This window comes from Pelophylax lessonae (assembly GCF_965119305.1).
Source record: "Pelophylax lessonae genome assembly, chromosome: 8".
In the NCBI taxonomy this organism is placed as follows: Eukaryota; Metazoa; Chordata; class Amphibia; order Anura; family Ranidae; genus Pelophylax; species Pelophylax lessonae.
The window spans coordinates 43,414,628-43,437,200 of NC_138775.1; the positions used below are offsets into that span (position 1 = coordinate 43,414,628).

General features: G+C 44.3%; 1 protein-coding gene across 1 annotated transcript in view; it reads left to right on the forward strand.

Annotated features, from left to right (window-relative positions):
• FRMD4B (FERM domain containing 4B) overlaps positions 1-22,573 on the forward strand; it is a 293,986-nt gene that overhangs the window by 26,192 nt on the left and 245,221 nt on the right. The window contains exons 2-3 of the mRNA XM_082264943.1: positions 5,214-5,279; positions 7,252-7,346. Of these exons, the coding sequence (XP_082121069.1) occupies positions 5,214-5,279; positions 7,252-7,346 (161 nt within the window). The remainder of the gene's footprint in view (positions 1-5,213; positions 5,280-7,251; positions 7,347-22,573) is intronic.

Below are 22,573 nucleotides of genomic sequence, written 5' to 3' on the forward strand. Positions count from 1 at the left end.
AGAGTAGGTAATAGAATGTAACCATCTTCCGAAATTCAGATTTTGCATAGAATAAATTTTAATTCAAATAGAATAGATTACAATAGAATAGAAAGAAGAATAAAATAGAATAGAAAAAATTCCGAAATTCCAATTTCGAATAGAATATATTAGCAATAGAACAGAATAGAAAAGGATAGAATAGAAAAACAATAGAATTGAATAAAATAGAAAGAATATAACCGTCTACCGAAATTCGAATAGAATAAATTCAAATGCAGATTCGAATTTTCAGAATTTGGTCGAATTGAATTCAATTTGACCAAATTTGGAAAATTCTAAATGAAACAAAACGAATTCTGAAAACCAATTAAACAAATGTAACTAATGAATCGAAACTAAACAAAACAATTTTTTTGGTTCTGCACATGTCTAGTTGTGGGTTGCTCCCTACTGTACAATGCAATGAGGTCAGTGCTTTAAGTGGACCGGTATGCACTGGTACTCAGTACTGCCACTTCCAAGTTCCAAATATGGCTCTTGAGCATACCACCACCTCTCCGTGCGCCTTAGCACACCAGTACGCTCATTTTGGACATCTGCGCCATCAATTGCCCCCCCCCCCCTAAGAATATTTCCCACTCCAGAGCCAGACCAGTCACCACCAGTGAGTCCCCCTGCTCCGGAGTCCCAGCCCAGGCCAGGGGGGGTGCTCTGTGGGGACTCTGATGTGGGGTGGGGGCGCGAAAAAATGTATAGGCTATAATAGAGTACCGGCACCTCTTTTGGGCCACTTAAAGCACTGAATGAGGTGCCATTCACAATGAACAGCACCACAACGCACTGCACCGCAGGTGTAATTCTGAGTATTGTGCAACAACGCACAAGTTCGAATGATCCACCAATCATTTCTACAAACTCCCACATCTGGAATGTCTGTGGAAGGAAACGGTTAATACCCAAAAATATGGTGTATCTGTGAGTGACGGTAATGAAATGTTGGATGTGACAGACAATCGATGTTAATAACTGATGTCTATGACACTGCTACAAGGCCAGTCTTGACATGTGAACACTGCGGGCTGGCTGGAGATGTGTAATTGTACTCTGTGGACTGAGACGGCCTTTTCTGAGCGCTGCGGAGGGATGGAGGTGGACAAGATCAAAGATCTTCCTAGAAGTGCAACGTGTTCTTTTAGTAGTATTTCTACATATGATCCTCGGGTAAAACCAGCAGACTGACATTTAAGAACCGCAACACAGCAAAACCTCCACGCTGCCATCATTTAATCGCCTTTTTTTGTTTCTTTCTGTGTCCTGCTCCAGAAGGAGACTTGGTTGTCCATTACTAGTTTTTAAAGCCAAATGCCCCATACACACGTACCGATTGTCGGCCGTAAATATTTGGCCGACGACCGATCGGCCGATTGTAGGCTTGTTAGTATGATGCTTCCGACAGCCGACAGCGCATTTTCGGCCGAACAGAATCTGTCGTGCAGGCATTAAAATTTTTGTTGCCCAACACCAGAACGGCCAATTGTTCGCCAGTCAGTACAGAATTCGGCCGACAATCAGCAGATTTGCAAGACTGGGCATGCTCAGAAAAGAAAAAACACACGGAAAGTTAACCATCACATGACATCACTTCTGCAGTCGGCTGTTGTTGGCCGACAAAATTAGTGTGCAGTCTTTTGCAGTTTTCAACAGACACGACAGCCCTAGACAAAAGATGGCCGATCGTTCAGCCGACGATCGGTACGTGTGTACGGGGCTTAACTGCAACCAACCAACATTTTCTTTGTGTTTAACCACTTCAGCCCCAGAAGGTTTACCCCCTTCCTGACCATCCCCCCCCCCCCCTACCTCCTTCCTGACCAGGCCATTTTTTGCGATATGGCACTGCGTTACTTTAACTAAAAATGATGCGGTCGTGCAACACTGTACCAGAATAAAAACGATGTCCTTTTTTTCACACAAATAGAGCTTTCTTATGGTGATATTTGATCACCTCTGCGGTTTTTATTTTATTGCTATAAACAAAAAAAGCGACAATTTTGAAAAAATAAATATATTTTTTACTTTTGTCTATTAAACACATCCAATAGAAAAATGTAAAAATCAAATTTCTTCATCAATTTCGGTCAATTCCCCTCCACCATATCACCTCTTCTAGCACAAATCCCCCTCCTAGCACAAATACTACTCCCCCATCCCAATACAAATCCCCCTAAATTACCACTCCTAGCACAACCCCCTCTACATTTCTCCTCCTAGAACCATTCTTACCCCCGGCCTCCCCCCAATCCCCCCTCACATGATAGCACAGTGCCCAGGGCAGCTGTCCCTCCAGCCCACCCCCAGAGATGTATAGTAACTAAGTAGAACTACTTCACTACTGTACTTAAGTACCGAAAGGCGGTATCTGTACTTTCCTAGAGGCGGTATCTGTACTTTCCTAGAGTAAAATTTTTTTCTCCTACTTCCACTTTTACTTGGTAATGATTAAGCACACAGTCAGTGTGTGAAACGCGTCTACCTTGTCACGATTGTCATATTTGGATGTCCAGTCAATAAATCTGGATTTTGACTCAACCTGGAGTGCTGCCAATTCCTTTTCTTTTATGAAGTTTTCACGGAGGCGAGCCGGGGCATGCACCTGTGTGAGTCATCAGGCAATTACACCACCTTGAGCAGTGAGTCCTTGTCTGTTCAATTCCACTTTTACTTCACTACATTTTTTAAGATGATTTCAATACTTCTACTCCGATATTTTTTTTTTGTGCTGCATAGTTACTCGTTACAATTATAAAAATTACCACTGCCAGAACAGTAGATGGCAGGTTTCATGAAGCTCAAAACATGTGTATTATCAGCTCATACGAAAATAAATGCTACTGTATGTATAAATAAAAGCTGCATTTGAAATAATAAAAAACAATATGATCTTCAAACTTTTGACTTCTTTCTTTAATAACTACATAACACAGTACTTGTACTTTTACTTTCAGTACTTGAGTAGCAAAATTTTTAAAAAAACTACTTGCAATACTTAAGTACAAAAAATGTTGAATACTTTAGTACTTCTACTCAAGTCACTTTTTGATAGAGCACTTCCACTTCTACTCAAGTCACTTTTTGATTGAGCACTTGTACTTTTACTCAAGTATGGGTTTCGAGTACTTTATACAACTCTGCCCACCCCTTGTCCTGGCCCTGAGGTTATTACTCTGCTCTCTGCTGTCAGCAAGCCGCCTGCATTTGAGTGACAGCACAGTTCTTGGTGGTAGAGCCTATTTAGCTTATACTGCTGTCCCTTTTGCAATACAGGAAGCTAATATAAAGGGGAATGTGGTTACTTTTACTATCTGTATTTAAAACGCAGTACAAAATTTTATAACCAATATGTAACATAGAGGTTTTGATTTTTTTCATTATAGTTATTTATGTAGGGCTTTACATACTGCACATTTACATCAGTCCCTGCCCTCTAGGAGCTTACAATCTAAAGCCCCGTACACACGTCCCGAATGTCTGCCGAACAATCGGCCATATTTTGTCCGGTGCTGTCCTGTCGGCTGAAAACTGCAAAAGACTGCACATGAATTTTGTCGGCCAACAGCCGACTGAAGAAGTGATGTCATGTGATGGTTAACTTTCCGTGTGTTTTTTCTTTTCTGAGCATGCCCAGTCTTGCTAATCGGCTGTTTGTCGGCCGAATTCTGTACTGACTGGCAAACAATCGGCTGTTCTGGTGTTGGCCTACAAAAATTTTAATGCCTGCACAACAGATTCTGTTCGGCCGAAAAGTCGCTGTTGGTTGTCGGAAGCATCATACTAACAAGCCGAATATTTACGGCCGACAATTGCTACGTGTGTACGGGGCTTTAGATACAATCTCGCATACTAGGGCCAATTACGACCAGTATGTGGGAGGAAACTCATGCAAGCACAGGGAGAACATGCCAATTTTTTTGCAGATAATGTCCTGACTGGGATTCAAACGAAGGATCCTGTTGCTGAAAGGCAGATGTGCTAAACACTAAGCCATTGCACCGATTAGCCCTCTTGCTGTTTGGCTTTAGCAATTTCGTCTCACGTCCTGAAGCCGGGAGGACTGCCAATAAGCAGATTAGCTGATTTTACAGGGCATGCTGCCTGCAACTTTTTTTAAATCTTTAAATCTGACATTTGAATTCTAATTAGTTACCAAAATGCATTACTTCCGTAACTGCCAAGAGTGCACACAGACAGTGGCAGTTATCACAAATCCAGTGACATATAGAAGGTAAAGAGTGTGTGTATGTGGAAGTTGGGGCTTATTTCACAAGGCTTACAGACCACATCTTGACAGGTGAAAGTATGGAAGTCTTACATTAATTTTGTCTTTTTTACCTTTTATTATTGGAATAAATAAACTGGTAAAAACTAACGTGTATCTACAGTACGTACATTGACACTTCAGCTCTATTCACACTTGGCGCATTGGGATCACGGCAGAATCACTGTAATTCTGCCTGCAATCTCAAAACGGACTACAATCGCAAAATACAGGTTCAGATGCCACTAGTTTCAATGTCACCTAAAACGCGGTGCAGTTTTGCAGTGATTTATCGCACAGCAATTGCGGCAAATCGCATTGCGTGAAGCTTGTTGCCCAAAAGAAGCTCCTGCTTCACACAATGTGATTTGCTGCAATTGGCGCACGATAAATTGCTCGGCAGATGGGCAAAACTGCATGGCCTTTTAGGTGCCATTGAAATATTGACACCTGAACCTGCATCTGTGATTGTAGTGTGTTTTGAGATCGTGGGCAGAATTGCAGCAATCGCCAAGTGTAAAGGGAGCCGAAGTGGTAGAATGTTATTAAAGCGGAACTAAACCCATCAATATTCAAAAGTTTCAAAAGACAGTTACAGTCCCAGCATGCCGGGAATGCTAACTGTCACATTTGCTTGTGCCCTCAACCAAATTGTCAAACATCAAATGGCTGGTGTCATAACTGATCACATGTGCAGCACCATGGAGGTTGCAGATCGAACAGAAGCTAAAATGAGAGCTTGCTTGGCCAAAAAAGGATAGGAGGGGTTTAGTTTCGCTTTAAAATGTCACTTCTTCGAGGGCATGCTATAGTGTTATAATGATGTAACTTAAACCTATTTACATGCAGGACCCATCATCAAATATATCACTTTACATGTCAGTGGAAGGGATATAACTATTCCTTTGTCTTGCAGATGGCAGAAGGCCGGCATTGCAAGGTGCACCTCTTGGATGACCGCAAGCTGGAGCTTTTAGTACAGGTACTGTATGTGCTACTTGGTTTTCCTCTCTGTCCATAGAAGACACGTCTGGTAGCTGTTGGGATAGATGTGGAAAATCCACTAAAGCAGGAGGTCTGTAAATGTGGTGAGGTCATCTTTGTAAAGCTTAACATACCTTCACCAGGATTGAAGGACCCAGCACAGTTCTGACATCAGTGCTTTTGGAATAAGAGAGAAACAGAAATTATATTGTAGGGCCACACTGGTGAACTAATCTCTTTCATATTTTCTAATTTACAAGAATATTAGATACATAAGCTCTTTGTAGATAATCTTTTTATTAAGCATTAATTATTTACACACTTAAATAGAAGACCGATAGAACACCTTTGGGATGAATTTGAGCGGAGACTGCGAGTCAGGCTTATCGAGTTGAGGACTCTGTGCCAGCCAGTCCAGTTCCTCCGCCCCAAACTCGCTCATCCATGTTTTTATAGACCTTGCTTGGTGCACTGGTCCAAATCATTTGGTGGAGGGGGATTATGGTGTGGGATTGTTTTTCAGGGGTTGGGCTTGGCCCCTTAGTTCCGGTGAAGGAAACTCTTAAGGCGTCAGCATACCAAGACATTTTGGATAATTTCATGCTCCCAACTTTGTGGGAACAGTTTGGAGATGGCCCCTGCCTGTTCCAACATGACTGCACACCAGTGCACAAAGCAAGGTCCATAGAGACATCTCCCGCTGCTCTCCTCCTCTCCTCCCAGCTGAATCAATGAGAAATCTGAGCCCCTTCCACTGTAGTCCTTGTTCACTATAGTGCACAAAGCAAGGTCCATAAAGACATGGATGAGCAAGTTTGGGATAGAGGAACTTGACTGGCCTGCACAGAGTCCTGACTTCAACCTGATAGATTACCTTTAGGATGAATTAGAGCCGAGACTGCGAGCCAGGCCTTCTCCTCCACTATCAGTGCCTGACCTCACTGATGCGCTTCTGGAAGAATGGTCAAACATTCCCATAGACACACTCCTAAACCTTTTGGATAGCCAAAAGAGTTGAAGCTGTTCTAGCTGCAAAAGGTGGGCCAACTCAATACTGAACCCTACTGACTAAGGACTAATGCCCCATACACACGTGCAGATTATCTGCAGACTTTTGTCTGCAGATTTACCTTTTCTATGTAGTGCAAGGGCCTGCCGGATTGCATACAAATTGAAAGTGTTTAGGTTTGACCTCATATTATATGGTTTTGGTAAGTCTGCAGACAAAAGTCTGCAGATAATCTGCACGTGTGTATGGGGCATAAGATTGGGATTCCATTAAAGTTCATGTGTTTGTAAAGGCAGGCGTCCCAATACTTTTGACAATATAGCGTTTCCAGTGTAAGAGAGCAATGTTGTACAGTACTGAGAAATATTCTAATAATAAAAATTAAATAAAAATCTGGAATTATGTTGCTGTACCCCCCACCCCCCACCAATCTCTCACCACCACCCCTCTGCAGTGAAATTTAGTGGGAATAGGAATTTTTAGAAGACGGTCCCTTCAATCTACAATTTCTCACATTTCCCTAATGGAGTACCATCACCCATTGGCAAAATCCAGACTGCCCTCAAACAAGATGTGATGACTGAGGGGGGACATCTGTTTCCTGAGCCTACTGACACTAAAGAAAAGCAAGGAAGTAGTGACAGGCGAGTGTTGATATTGCATGGATTCATCTGCTTCTAGATATTTTCAGAGAAGAGCTAGACAGAGTTATGGGCATACCGGATGGGGGTCAGGGGATGAGACCACTGCACAATTATTCCGTTCAATGATTGTCCTATATACACAATGCAAGCCCTTTACTCTTGTTATGTAGAGTAAACTCACCTCTGCCCTCTTCAAAACAGATAAAAAACAACGGCCAATCAAATGCCAGAGATTATTTATTTTCCAGCTAATTGGATATTTTATTGATAATATAATTTTTCATAGATGTAACAATTTCTTTTATTTCTTGTTACAGCCAAAACTCCTCTCCCATGAATTGTTGGATCTTGTGGCTTCTCACTTCAATCTGAAAGAGAAGGAATATTTTGGGATCTCATTCTTGGATGACACGTAAGTAGTTTTCTATAATGCCGCAATATCTATAGCTTTGTAGTTCTAGTACAAAGATCCAGCAACTGATGGTCTCCTGCAGTCCTCACGAATGCTTAGGCTGGCCATAAACCTGCAAATGTTGAGCCAAGAATGAGCCACAATAAGAGATCTGCCATTCCCTGTGTTGGCCTGAACCTGCGGCAGGCATGGTTTGCATCTTACCCAATATGTTGAAGTTGCACATGGGGTTAACTTTTTCCCCTTCACAATAAGAAAAGACAAGGTTTGGCCTTGTAGCTCAAATTTTTTTCTAGCAAGAAAAGCTCTGAGCTAACGATGATCCTAACTATTGACCCCCTAGAAATTCTACACAACTCAGCCTGTTCTCATTCAATGTGTGGACACCGTCTTAAGTTTAGTCTGCCCTCTGATCTCACCTGTTCAAGTGGTGAAAATCCATTGGAGTGTAGAACTTGAACTGGTTGGCAGTTGGAAAGGCAGCAGGGGGAAGAATGGTTTTGGATGTATTACTGGTAATTTCAGTACTGGAACTGCCAAAGTTTTAAAGCTTGTTGTGATCATTGCATGCACGCTCAATTCAAAAGCTAAACTCTGCAATATTTCCCTCCCCTCAATGGTCCGTTGTCCCCTTGCCAGCATCTACTTCCAGGTGCCGGACTGTACCCACTCTAATGCCCCGTACACACGTGCAGATTGTCGGCCGAAAAGATTCGGCCGACGACCGATCGGCCGATTGTAGGCTTGTTAGTATGATGCTTCCGACAGCCGACAGCGCACTTTCGGCCGAACAGAATCTGTCGTGCAAGCATTAAAATTTTTGTATGCCGACACCAGAACGGCCGATTGTTCGCCAGTCAGTACAGAATTCGGCCGACAGACAGCAGATTTGCAAGACTGGGCATGCTCAGAAAAGAAAAAAGACAAGGAAAGTTAACCATCACATGACATCACTTCTGCAGTCGGCTGTTGTTGGCCGACAATATTCGTGTGCAGTCTTTTGCAGTTTTCAACAGACACGACAGACCTTGGACAAAAGACAGCCGATCGTTCGGCCGACAATCTGCACGTGTGTACGAGGCATTATTGGCCAGTATAGTATCATGTCACTCATGCCGGCACACAGGCACTCAGCCGAAACGTAAACTGAGCTACGCTTGCGCAGATTAGCGTACATGCCAAAGAAGACTTCAAACAGTCAGGTAGGTTTATTTTATTGCAGAAGACACATTGCATGTCTCTTCTGCAATAAAGAGCATGCTTGCTTGCTGTTTTTAATGCGGGACCTTAGTTTAGTTCAGTATTTCATCCAGACATTAATGCATTGCTTCAGTCCACCCCTCTCCCTTCTGTCAGTAATCTGTTGATCTTGGAACACACAAACTGGTGATCCTAGACCACTTATGGTGATCCTTGAACATATATACTGGTGATTTTGGAACACACTTGCTGCAGATCCTGGAATACACCTGCTCGTGATCCTAGAAGATTTCTACTGGTAACCTTAAAAGAACCCTACTGGTGATCCTGAAATACACCTGCTGGTGTTTCTAGAACACTCCTACTGGTGAACCTTGAATACACCTGAAAGTGATCCTAGAACATTCTTACTGGTGATCCTGGAATACACCTGCTGGTGACCCTAGAACGCTTCTACTGGTGATCCTGGAATACACCTGCTGGTGATCCTAGAAGACTTCTACTGGTGATCCTGGAATATACCTGATGGCGATCCTAGAACATTCTTACTGGTGATCCTGGAATACACCTGCTGGTGATCCTAGAACACTGCTACTGGTGATCCTGGAATACACCTGCTGGTGATCATAGAAGACTTCTACTGGTGATCCTGGAATAAACTTGATAGTGATCCTAGAACTTTCCTGCTGGTGATCCTGGAATACACCTGCTGTTGTTCCTAGAACGCTACTACTGGTAATCCTGGAATATACCAGCTGGTGATTCCAGAATACTTCTACTGGAGATCCTGGAATTCACCTGCTTGTGATCCTGGAAGACTTCTATTGGCGAATCCTGGAAAATACCTGCTGGTGATCCTAGAACACTCCAGTAGTGTTTCTGGAGTTCACCTGCTGCTATTTCTAGAGCACTACTGCTGGTAATCCTGGAATGTGCCTGCTTGGGATCCTAGAACATTCCTACTGGTGATCCTGGAATATATCCGCTGCTGTTCCTAGAACACTACTACTGGTAATCCTGGAATACACCTGCTGGTGATCCTATAAACACTTCTCCTAGTGATCCTGGAATACACCTGCTGGGGATCCTAGAACACTCCTACTAGTGATACTGGAATACACCTGCTGGGGATCCTAGAACACTCCTACTAGTGATACTGGAATACACCTGCTGGTGATCCTAGAACACCCCTACTGGTGAACTTGGAATACACTTAATAGTGATCCTAGAACATTACTACTGGTGATCCTGGAATACACCTGGTGGTGTTCCTAGAACGCTACTACTGGTATTCCTGGAATATACCTGCTAGTGATCCTAGAACACTTCTACTGGTGATCCTGGAATACATCTGCTGGGGATCCTAGAACGTTTCTATTGGTGATCCTGGAATACACTTGCTGGTGTTCCTAGAACTCTACTACTGGTAATCCTTGAATATACCTGCTGGTGTTCCTAGAACGCTACTTCTGGTAATCCTTGAATATACCTGCTGGTGATCCTAGAACACTTCCACTGGTGATCCTGGAATACACCTGCTGGTGATCCTAGAACACTCCTAAGTGTAATGTTCTGGTACCTTTGGGTACCCTAATTACTCTTTCATAAGTGTATGCGCCCCACCATTCTCTTTTGGTAAGGTGCGCATACACCTTTAAGACTGATGCTGTCATCACTGAGCGCCGGACTGGATGGCTATTTAGATCGCCGGCTCTCACTCACATGTGTTCGTTCAAACTGCTTTGTGCCTTGATGCTAACCTGTCTTGAAGCTCACATGCTTGCGAGCATACCTCGCTGTCGGAACCACGCTGCGCTGATCCCTGTATCCCGCTACCGGATCATCCGCTCTTGCCGAACCTCTCCTCTGCTACATTGCTATTAGTGATAAGTACCCCACAGGGGTATAACCTTTATACTAAAGCTTACACTATCTAGCTCTGCATACTAAGGACTATTACTACATCTGCATTATCTAAGATTGCTAGCTCTTGAGCCTACTACCACCTGTTCTTGCACTGGGTTGATCTCTCTTGTATGTCCACCTGCTACTCTGTCATCTACTACCATACATGATTGCTAAACCTATCTGCATCCCATCTGCTACTATCTTACTTTCAAGAACATTTCCTTTCAAGTGTCTGTCATCTACCATCTCTACCCAACCTGTCTCTTCAGCCTATCATCACTGTGTTACTATATACATAAGTCACTCTAGGAAACATCTTATTGAGTGTGTGTATTTACTTGCTGAATTGAGATCATCCACACATGATGAGTCATTGAGAGTTGGGAATGGTGTCTCAGCGTTTCTCTACATGACTACTGAAGTGGAATATTTCTGCAGCTGAAAATCCACATCATACGTAAAACGCAGGAGCGTTACACTAAGGTGATCCTGGAGTACACTTGATAGTGATCCTGGAACTTTCCTGCTGGTGATCCTGGGATACACCTGATGCTGTTCCTAGAACACTCCTACTGGTAATCCTGGAATATACCTGCTGGTTATCCTAGAACACTGCTACTGGTGATCCTAGAACACTCGTAGGAGTGATGGTGGAATACAACTGCTGATGATCCTAGAACACCTCTACTAGTGATGCTGCAACACCCTCCATGATGTCTCTCACATACAGAGAGCATGAAATAAAAATTCCAGTTCTAAAAAATGTGTTACAGCATTCAATATCGTATTAAAACCTCCTGAAAGTTTGAATGTGAATAGGGGGAATTGGTATAGGAAACAGAGAAGGAGAGAAATGTACACAGTGCAGGCTCCAAGATGTACATTTCTACTGCTCTCTATGCTTATCCTGCAGGGATTACACAGAACACACATCAGAATGTACATACATAGTTACATAGTAGGTGAGGTTGAATAAAGACAATAGTCCATCCAGTTCAACCTGTGTAGGTGTGTGTGGCTGTAATCATCTCACATACCCCTGAATGTTCTGATCCTTGAGATGTACGTCTAAGAGTCTTTTGAAAGCCACCATACTTCCCGCAGAAACCACCTCTTGTGGTAGAGAATTCCACAATCTTGTAGCCCTAACAGTAAAGAACCCCCCACGTTGCCTGAGGTTAAAACGCTTCTCCTCTAATCGCATTGTATGTCCTCGAGTCCTCATGCAATCCCTTTGACTGAACAGCTTTTTTTCTAAGCTGAGATCCCCATTGAGATATTTAAAAATTGCTATCATGTCCCCCCTCAGGCGTCTCTTCTCCAGGGAGAATAAATCAAGCGATTGCAGACGCTCTTCATAATCAAGGTCCTCCAATCCCCTAATTAGTTTAGTTGCCCTTCTCTGGACTCTCTCCAGCTCCAACACATCCCTTCTGAGGACTGGTGACCAGAACTGGACAGAATACTCCAGATGCGGTCGGACCAGAGTTTTATAAAGTGGAAGGATTATAGTCTTATCTCTGGAATAGAAAAAACACTTCTCTACATTAAACCTCATTTGCCAAGTCGTTGCCCACTCCGTTATTTTGTCCAGGTCATCCTGTAGGATATCTGCTTCATGCTGTGCAGTTATTGCCCTGCCCAATTTTGTGTCATCTGCAAAAACTGATATCGAACTACTGACCCTGACCTCAATGCTGTTTATGAATACATTGAACAAGGTTGGTCCCAGGACTGAGCCTTGGGGGACCCCGCTTACTACCTCAGACCAGTCTGAGTATGTGCTGTTTATTACCACCCTTTGGACACGCCCTTTTAGCCAGTTCCGTATCCAAAAGCAAACCCTGCTGTCGATACCTGCAGACCTTATTTTATAAATTAAGCGCTTATGGGGAACTGTATCAAACGCCTTAGCGAAATCTAAGTACACCACATCCACTGGTCTGCCCCTATCTAGCTCACAGCTCACCTCCTCGTAGAATGTTAAGAGACTGGTTTGACAAGAACGCCCATTTGTAAACCCGTGCTGGTTACTACTGATGATGCTTTTGTCTTTAGCAAACTCTACGATATAGTCCCTTATCATCCCCTCCAGAAGTTTACATACTACTGATGTCAGACTGACAGGCCTATAATTTCCCGGTATATGCCTCTGACCCTTTTTGAATATCGGAATCACGTTTGCTTTCCTCCACTCCCCTGGTACATCTCCTGTCCTAATACTGTCCGCAAAGATCAGGAACAGTGGTCTAGATATAACCTTACTGAGTTCCTTTAGTACTTTCGGATGTACGCCATCCGGGCCTGGTGATTTGTTTGTGTTAAGTTTATCCAGTACATTTCAGTAACTTTTCTGGTTCGAGTTTTACAAAAAAGAGCCACCTTTTATCACTAAGGCTCGGTTTCCACTAGTGCGGCTACGAAGTCGTGCTACTTCTAGCACGACTTCGTAGCGAAAGTAAACTGCGGCTTCAGTGAAACTTGTCCCTCATATATAGAGGGAAGTCGCACTGAAGACGGCTCAAAAGTAGTGCACAATCTACTTTTGAAGTCGCCGCAACTAAAGCTGCGGCAGTGGAAACGGGCCCCATTGAAAACAATGGGTTTTGACTTGCTGTGCGACTTGACATGTGTCAAGTCGCACCGCAAGTCGCACTAGTAAAAACCGAGCCTAAGAAGCCATCCTGTAGCTCCAGCCAAGTAAATGTGTTTGGGCAGGGAGGATGTTTTAGTCTGCTGCAGATAGGGGAAAGTATTTCCACAGTCACCTCTCCCCAGTGAATAAACTGCAACACTGTTTCAACATTAAGTAACAAAGTAATAGGTTGCAGCAGGGGGCTGATCTGTATCAGACGTTTGTGAACACATCCAGGAACTGCACAGGAACTAGGATTTAGATCAGCCTTTCCCAACATTTTCAACACAGAGGAACCCTTGAAATAAATTTCTGGTCTCGGGGAACCCCTGCTAAAAATTAAAAATCTACAACTCATGAGACATTAATGCGACAGTCAGTGAGAAGAATGCACCTTACTCTTGTCATCATTGGGAAGAATTACCCCCTTACAGATAGCTAAAAGGAACAATGGTGTCATTGGAAACTTATCTGAGAGGCAGAAATTGCCCATTAATCAAGGAACCCCTAGCAACCTCAGGAGGAACCTGGTTGAGAAACCCTGGTGTAGATGGTTGTGCCATCTATGAGCTAGCATATTTCAGTCTGGGTTCAATAAAAACTTGTTACCCACTATAACTATTTCATTTTATCAGGGGGTGATGTACAGCAATTTTCCCGGGGAAGGATTTAGCCATTGCCATTGATGTCTCCTCAATTAAAGTCTCAGACTGAGTGGCTGCGTCAGGCGTAATCCTAACATATGTTTCATTTCCGCGTCCTTTCGGAATGAAATTCATTAAACTTATTTGAGATAATTAGGCTGTAACTGCTCGCTAAGTGTGGTGCTGTACAGAATGACCCATTTCATTTCGCTTGCTAATACTGAACAAGATGAGCTCTTGTGCGGAGACAACGAATTCCCCCGTCTATGACCTCACTCCGAGACCTTGGAAATTAATAACCGTTTTCTTCAATAATTGTATTCTCTCCTCGCTTCTTGTTCCGTCTCCTGTGCTATCTGTGGCTGTACAGCTGCTAGACTACAAGTCCTGGAATGACCCGCCAGATGAGCCAAATGTTATAATTAATGACTTCTGATTGGTGCCATGGATTAAGTCAGGCAACAGTCCCGCCCTGGATTTGGAAACAATCACATCTGCAATGGCAGAGGACGGCATCATTTTAGGGGGGCTCCAGGCACGTATAAAGGACACATCAATGTAGCTAGGTATTAATTCATTACTTGACCTCTGGAAGATTTACCCCCCTTCTTGACCGGGCCATTTTTTTCGATAAACAAGCAAAAAATTGGGGGAGCAAACCCTGAACATGTATATCTAAAGCCGGTGCAGCTATGGACCAAGCAACATGTATATTAAAAAAGACCATGCAAAAGAAATGACTATTAAATATGGAGACAATCCATAAATAAAAATGGGGGTTTAGTCCCACCATATGGCCATATCGTGCTCAAGCCCACCACTGCGTCAAAGTACCCCATTATCAGTGGGTCCCACACTATCCATAGAAAAGGGGTGAATCCAGCCTCTCTTACCCTTGGAGACAACACTCCTTGCTGGGATGGATGCATTTTTTGCAATATAGCACTGCATTACTTTAACTGACAATTGTGCAGTTATGCGACGCTGTACCCCAAAAAAATGTCAGTTTTTTTCCCCACAAATAGAGCTTTCTTTTGGTGGTATTTGAACACCACTGTGTTTTTTTTTTTTTGTTTTTTTTTTTTTTGCGCTATAAACAAAAATAGACCAACAATTATGGAAAAAAAAACAACAATATTTTTACTTTCTGCTATTAAACATTGCCAATAAAAGAATGTAAAAAATCAAATTTCTTCATCAGTGTAAGGCCATGGCTCCTTTCACACGGGCGATCCGATCCGCCTCTTTTTTTTGGCGAACCTGATCGGATGCTCCATGCATCTCTATGGGGCAGCGGGTGTCAGCGGAGACATCTCCGCTGACACCCGCTGCTATCCGATTCAATCCTGTGAAATCCGGACGGATGGAAACCCTATTTTCCATCTGTCTGGAGGATTGGATCGGATGGGATCGGATGAGAACGGACAGGCGGTCCGTTCTCATCCGATCTCCCCATAGAGGACAGCGGGGATCTGACAGCTCGGTCTCTGCACAGTAAGAGGAGACGGACCTGTCATCCACCTGCTCAGCGGGGATGGGCGGATCGATACCCCGCTGAGCAGAACGGACTCCGTCGGGCGTCCGTGTGAAAGGGGCCTAAATGTAGTCTGCTACATATTTTTGGTAAAAAAAAAAATCCCAATAAGCGTATATTGATTGATTTGCGCAAAAGTTATAGTGTCTACAAACTATGGGATATATTTTTGGATTTTTTTTTGCTAGTAATGGCGACAATCAGCAAATTCTAGCGGGACTGTGATATTGCGGCACACAAATCGGACACTAAATAACACTTTTGGGGGACCCGTGACACAAATACAGTGATCAGTGCTAAAAAAAAATATGCGCTGTCACTGTACTAATGACACAGGCTGGGAAGGGGTTAACATCAGGGACAATCAAAGGGTTAACTGTGTGCCTAGTCAGTGCTTGTGTACTGTGTGGGAGGTGCTTTTACTAGGGGAAGGCATGGATCCATGACCTTGCGTGCAGTAACACAGGATCCATGCCTTCCCTACTGACAGAACGGCGATCCGCCTTGCTTACATTGGCAGCTCGCAGTTCTGGCTCTCTGCCTAATGATCCGCAGGTGCCGGCGGACATTGAGTCTGCAGTACCCACAGATCAGCTCCCGATGTGTAAAATCACAGCGGGAGGGGGTGGCCAGTAGCGCACATACATGCCCCAGACCGGGAAGTGCAGGATTGCCTTGCGGCAGAATATGTCAGTTATATGGCCGGCAAGGGGTTACATTTTTGTAACTATGTACGTATCCCATTTTGACTTCATATTAGCCTTTTGTAATAAGACTGGGAGGGCAGGGGGGGGGTTAGATGAGGAGCAACACTGAGAGCCAATCAGGTGTGTTGCTTGCAGAGATGCTGACAAGGAGCATGCTGATAGGAAGAGAGAGCAGAGCAGAGGGAAAGGAGCCATTAAAAATGCATTGCACCCTTAACCACTTGCCTCCTAAGCCTGACACATTTCATATACCGTACATAAAAAAATCAGCATTTTTAAAAAACAGATAATTACTTACTTAAAAAACATATATTTTATGAAAGCAAAGGCCGGGGGATAAATACACTGAATACATTTTTTTATGTCACATGATATTTGCGCAGCAGTTTTCTTAACGCAAATGTTTGGAAAAAAATCCACTTTAATGAGTTTTAATGCAGACAAACACAATATGATACCCTATAGTTAAGTAAAATATAAAAGATGATGTTACGCCGTGTAAATAGATACCTGACATGTCACGCTTTAAAATTACGCACGCTCGTGGAATGGCAACAAACTACGGTACTTTCATCAAAAATTTCATAGGCAACTTTAAAATGTTAATGTTAAGTTAGCAGTTTAGAGTTACACAGAAGGTCTGGTGCTAGAATTATTGCTCTCGCAATGATGTGCATGGCGATACCTCACATGTACAGTGTGGTTGCCGTTTACATATGCGCACAGGACGCGTTTGCATTTGCCCCTGAGCACAGGGGGACAGGGGCGCTTTCATTTTGTTGTATTTAACCACTTAAGCCCTGGAGGATTTGGCTGCTCAAAGACCAGGCCCTATTTTGGGATTCGGCACTGCCTGACTGTAGCGGACAATTGCGCGGTCGTGCGACGCTGTACCCAAATGAAATTGATGTCCTTTTTTTCCCACGAACAGAGCTTTCTTTTGGTGGTATTTGATCACCTGTGCGATTTTTACTTTTTGCGCTGTAAACAAAAAAAGAGCGACAATTTTGAAAAAATAACAATATTTTTCACATTCTTTTATATGAAATTCTCAAAAAACAAAATGTAAAAATCAAAATTTTTTAACATTTTAGGCCAATTTGTTTTCTACTACATATTTTTGGTAAAAAAAATCACAATAAGCGTATTTTGATTGGTTTGCGCAAAAGTTATTGCGTTTACTAACTACGGGAAAGATTTATGTCATTTTTATTGTTTTTTTTTTTTTAACTAGTAATGGCGGCGATCTGCGATTTTTTTTTTTTTTTTTGCGGGACTGCGACATTGCGGCGGACAGATCGGACCCCTGACTGACATTTTTGACACTTTTGGGGGTACCAGTGACATTTCTACAGTAATCAGTGCTATAAATATGCACTGTTACTGTAAAAATGACACTGGCAGGGAAGGGTTAACTTTATTGGCGATCAAGGGGTTAAATGTATCCCTAGGGGCGTAATTCTAACTGTCAAGGGGCGTGGCTTGTTAAATCATAACAGAGACATACTATCCTACATAGCGGGATCACATAGCCTCTGTCATGATCTAAGGGAGAATGACAGACGGCTGTGTTTACATCAGCTGTCTGCCTTTCTCCCTATCCTGAGCGAGATTGCGAGTGGCCGGCGGACATCCGAGCCGCTGGTCACACACGTGGGGACGTTAGTGAACGAGCGGGGGCGGGAGTACGCCGGCGGCAGCGCGCGCTCGCCCCTACAGGCTCGTGGGCGAGTGACGTACCGGTACGTCACTTTGCCCAGGAGGGGCTGACCGCCGCGATATATAGTCATGCGGCGGTCGGCAAGTGGTTAAAAAAAAATAATTTACATCTATTTTTTTCTTTTTACAGTGGGGTTGATTTACTAAAACTGGAGCGTGCAAAATCTGGGGCAGCTCTGCATATAAAAGAAAGGGGTGGTGCGCTAGCTGTGCATAGAAACCAATCAGCTTCCAGGTGTTTCATTAAAGCTTAAGGGCCTGTTCAAACTGATGCGATAGAAGATATCGCATGTGGTTCACACTGCACTGCTGTGCAAATCAAATGCGATGTCTGTGTGATGCAAATTAAGCCAGACAGATTGTCTGGCTGAATTCAGAATGCATTCGGACCAATCTTGTGCAGGACCCTTTTTTTGGTCTGCACCAGAATCGGATCGCATAGGTGTTCACACTTTTACGATCTGATTCCTGTCCAAATTGACAGTTGGCACTGCGATATGCGAACCGATCTGGGGGTGTCATTACCTTTGTATTAACACTCCCAGTGGTTCGCATTTGGCAGTGTGAACTGCCTGCGAGTCGGGTGCGATGTGGGTACTCGCATGGGATTCGCAGGGTTTCCCGCATCGCACCAATGTGAACCAAGCCTGAGTGAACAAGCTGAAGTTAGAAGCTGATTGGTTCCAATGCACAGGTGCACCAGATTTTGCACTCTCCAGTTTTAGTAAATTGCCCCACTGTAAAAAAAAAATAAAAAAATTATAAAATAAATAAATAAATAAAAGTTGGGGAGACCAACTTCTGTCACATGTAAGGCTGGGTTCACACATATGTGAATTCACATGACAGAAGAGTGTGACAGGCTCTCAATGAAGCCGATTCACACACCTCCAGGGCGGCCGCGGTCCGCATTTGGAAAGGGTCCTGTGCGTCTTTGGTTCCGATTCAGGTACGAATTCAGGCAACTATTTATACCTGATTTGCACCTGAATCGGTGAACAGGGACGCACAGGACCCCCTGCTGTGAACCGCGACTGCAGCATGTGTAGACCCGCCCTTAAATCGATCCATTGGCTGTTTAGCTGCTCGTATCACTTTTTCTTTATAAAGCATCGCCTGCAGAAAAAAAGATACCAGAGTAATGATTGCAGCTGCAGCCATGATCCTGGTAGAACCACCTAAACCAGAGGACGTATGGGTACTTCCATATGAACCAAGTGGTTAAAAACCAACAACACTATTGTAACTTCTCTCTCACCATCGACACAAATGCATTTTTCCAAAATGGCAACATTTTCTTGAAACCTCTTAATTTTAGCTAAATGAAAACTTAATTTTGCTAGATTTAAAGTGAATGTAAGCCTAAAAATTAAAAACATTGTATAGTGCAGTTTACCAAACCTTAGATGTGATGGCTGCCTTTGTTTTCTATTTTTCAGGTTGTTTTTTCTTTTCTTTTTTTACATCTGGTGATCCTGCCAGTGACACATTTTCTTTTCCAGGCTGACAACGCTCACTCACTGCACTGTTTCTATGGCAGCGTTGTCACAAGTTTATAGAACACCCTTAACTCATAACAGAGGAAGATGATCATCAGAGAGTGTGGGGAATAATGGTAACTGATAACAGTTAGCAGAGGCAGACAGCACATGAAGCTTACAAGGTTTCTGGCAGGATCAACAGATATTTTTTGCATTGATCAGACAGATATAAGAAAACACCTCTATAATTCTATATATATTCTATATATTATATATTCCTATAATTACCAGACCAAAAAAGGGAAAAAAATAAAAGGTGCATTGTTAGGGTGTCAGTGGCGGCCGGTGCGTTGGGAGTGCAGGGGCGCCGCCCCCCCTATCCATGCGTCTGGCCCCTTAATCTACATGCGGTACGCCGGACACATGGAGTTCAATGGGGTTTTTTTTTCTTCTGAAGCACGTGATTAGAGCCAGAGGCTCTAACAGGCTTCAGAAAAGGGTGGACCCGGGGCGCAGAGCAGTGCGCCCCGAGCCCACCCATTGTGTGACAATAGTGAATGAACATTTGCTATTGTCACACTGATCCTCCTCCTGGCCAATCAGGAAGCGGGTCTGAGACCCGTTTCCTGATTGGCCGAAAGGTGAACCTTTGCCATTGGCCAAGGAGGAGGAGGAGGACTCGGGAGACGCAGAGGACTGAGGAGAAGCCGCCGCTGCATCAGGTAAGTGCACTGATCTCTCTGAACGCTGTGGTCACTCTGCATTGAAGGGGGCACGTTGTGGTCACTCTGCATGGAAGGGGGCACGCTGTGGTCACTCTGCATGAAAGGGGGCACGCTGTGGTCACTCTGCGTGGAAGGGGGCACGCTGTGGTCAATCTGCATTGAAGGAGGCACGCTGTGGTCACTCTGCATGGAAGGGGGCACGCTGTGGTCAATCTGCATTGAAGGAGGCACGCTGTGGTCAATCTGCATTGAAGGAGGCACGCTGTGGTCAATCTGCATTGAAGGGGGCATGCTGTGGTCACTCTACATTGAAGGAGGCACGCTGTGGTCACTCTACATTGAAGGGGGCACACTATACTTTGATTACTGAAGGCCCCTTTCACACTTTTGTGACCTCAATTTCATGCAATTTTTTGCCGCGTTTTTTGCCGCAAAGCAATGCCTATTACATTTTTCTGTTTGTGCACCCCCCCCCCCCCCCCCAAAAAAAAATTTGAGCACCAGCCGCCACTGGTGTACATGTACAGTACTTTAACGTTTTGTTGTTGTTCAAGGAGTTGGTGACAAGGGGTTAAATCTCATGTTTACAATCGATTCAAGTCGTTACTTATGGCGCCAAATCTTTAAAGTCGTTAATCCGTATGGCAAACCGCCGTTTAATTAGAAAGGAAGCGCATTGTTAATAAGAATCTAATTTCATTTCTGGGGAAATTATTCATAATCGTTAGCCATGGAGCGATCATATGTTCCCAGAACAGTCACGAACAACCCGCTTACACGAAACGCACCCGCATGTTATTAATATTTAAGGAGCCTGACATTCTCCCCTCTTTGAATAGAACCGGCTATGATGAATCAATTAGCAGCGGTTCATATGTAAAGTGAGGCTGCTATAATTACTTCTTTGAATAATTTAGGAAAAATTAATAAGGGCCGGGTGTCTGGCTCTGGGGGTATTGTACTGCCAGGCTATTCATACACTGTGCCAGCTATTTCCTGCCATTGATAGCGCCTCTGAAATAAGCAGCGTAAACTGACTTACGCTATGATATTTAATCTTTCTTGCACAGGACGCAGCGATATTGTTTAGGGAGAGATTTGTAATCTTGATAAAACAAGAGACTAAGTGATTTTCAGCTCTCGAGGGGCAATTTCTGAATACAGCTCATATTTTACTGAAAGGTTTTCAAGAAGTGAAATGGCAGGTACGTGATGTTGTTAGAGGGAGCGTAGCGAGCCCTGGAGCCTTAAAGGGAACCGGAGCTCAAAAAGTGCCTTATAGGGAACATCTGGAAACGTTAACTGTACTAAAGCAGTACCCTAAAAGATTTACTCTGTGTCCTGAATTACTTAGGCAAAAAAGCCACGCTCTTCCTCATGGCCTCATAGCTGTATATCTGCACCCCCCTTCGACCCCCTCTAGACTTGTCTCTACACCGCCATCCCCAACTGCTCCAACACTCTGTATCACCTTGCACCCCTTGTATTTCCACAACACCAACACTCGGCACCCCCTGCATTCCATGCTGTCCCACACTCTACACCCCCTTCATCCCCCCTACACCTTATCTACACCTGCATCACCAATTATTCCAAACACTCTGCATGACCTGCACATTGCACCCTGCACCCCTTGTAATTCCACAACACGATCGCTTGGCACCCCCTACATCCCACGCTGCCCTGCACTCTGCAACCTGTTCAACCCCTCTACACTTTGTCTACATCTGAATCCCCAGCTTCCCCAGCACTCTGCATCACCTGCACACTGCACCCCTTGTATTTCCACAACACCAATGCTTGGCACCCCCTACATCCCATGCTGCCCTGCACTCTGCACCCTGTTCAACCCCCCTACTCTTTGTCTACATCTGAATCCCCAGCACTCTGCATCACCTGCACACTGCACCCCTTGTATTTCCACAACACCAATGCTTGGCACCCCCTGCATCCCACGCTGCACTGCACTCTGCACCCTGTTCAACCCCCCCTACACTTTGTCTACATCTGAATCCCCAGCTTCCCCAGCACTCTGCATCACCTGCACACTGCACCCCTTGTATTTCCACAACACCAACGCTTGGCACCCCCTGCATCCCACGCTGCACTGCACTCTGCACCCTGTTCAACCCCCCCCCCCTACACTTTGTCTACATCTGAATCCCCAGCTTCCCCAGCACTCTGCATTACCTACACACTGCACCCCTTGGATTTCCATCACACCACCACTCGGCACCACCTTCACCCCCCTCTAGACTTGTCTCTACACTGTCATCCCCAATTACCTCAACACTGCATCACCTGCACACTGCACCCCTTGTATTTCCACAACACCAACACTTGGCACCCCCTGCATCCCACGCTGTCCCACACTCTGCACCCCCTTCATCCCCCCTACTCCTTATCTACACTGTCATTCCCAACTACCCCAACACTCTGCATCACCTGCACCCCTTGTATATCCACAGCACCAACACTCAACACCTAATGCATCCCACGCTGTCCCACACTCTGCACCCCCTTCACCCCCCCCCCTACACCTTATCCACAACATCTTTCCCAACTACAACATTCTGCATCACCTAAACATTGCACCCCTTGTATCTCCACTACACCAACACTCAGCACCCCCTGCATCCCATGCTGTCCCACACTCTGCACCCCCTTCACCCCC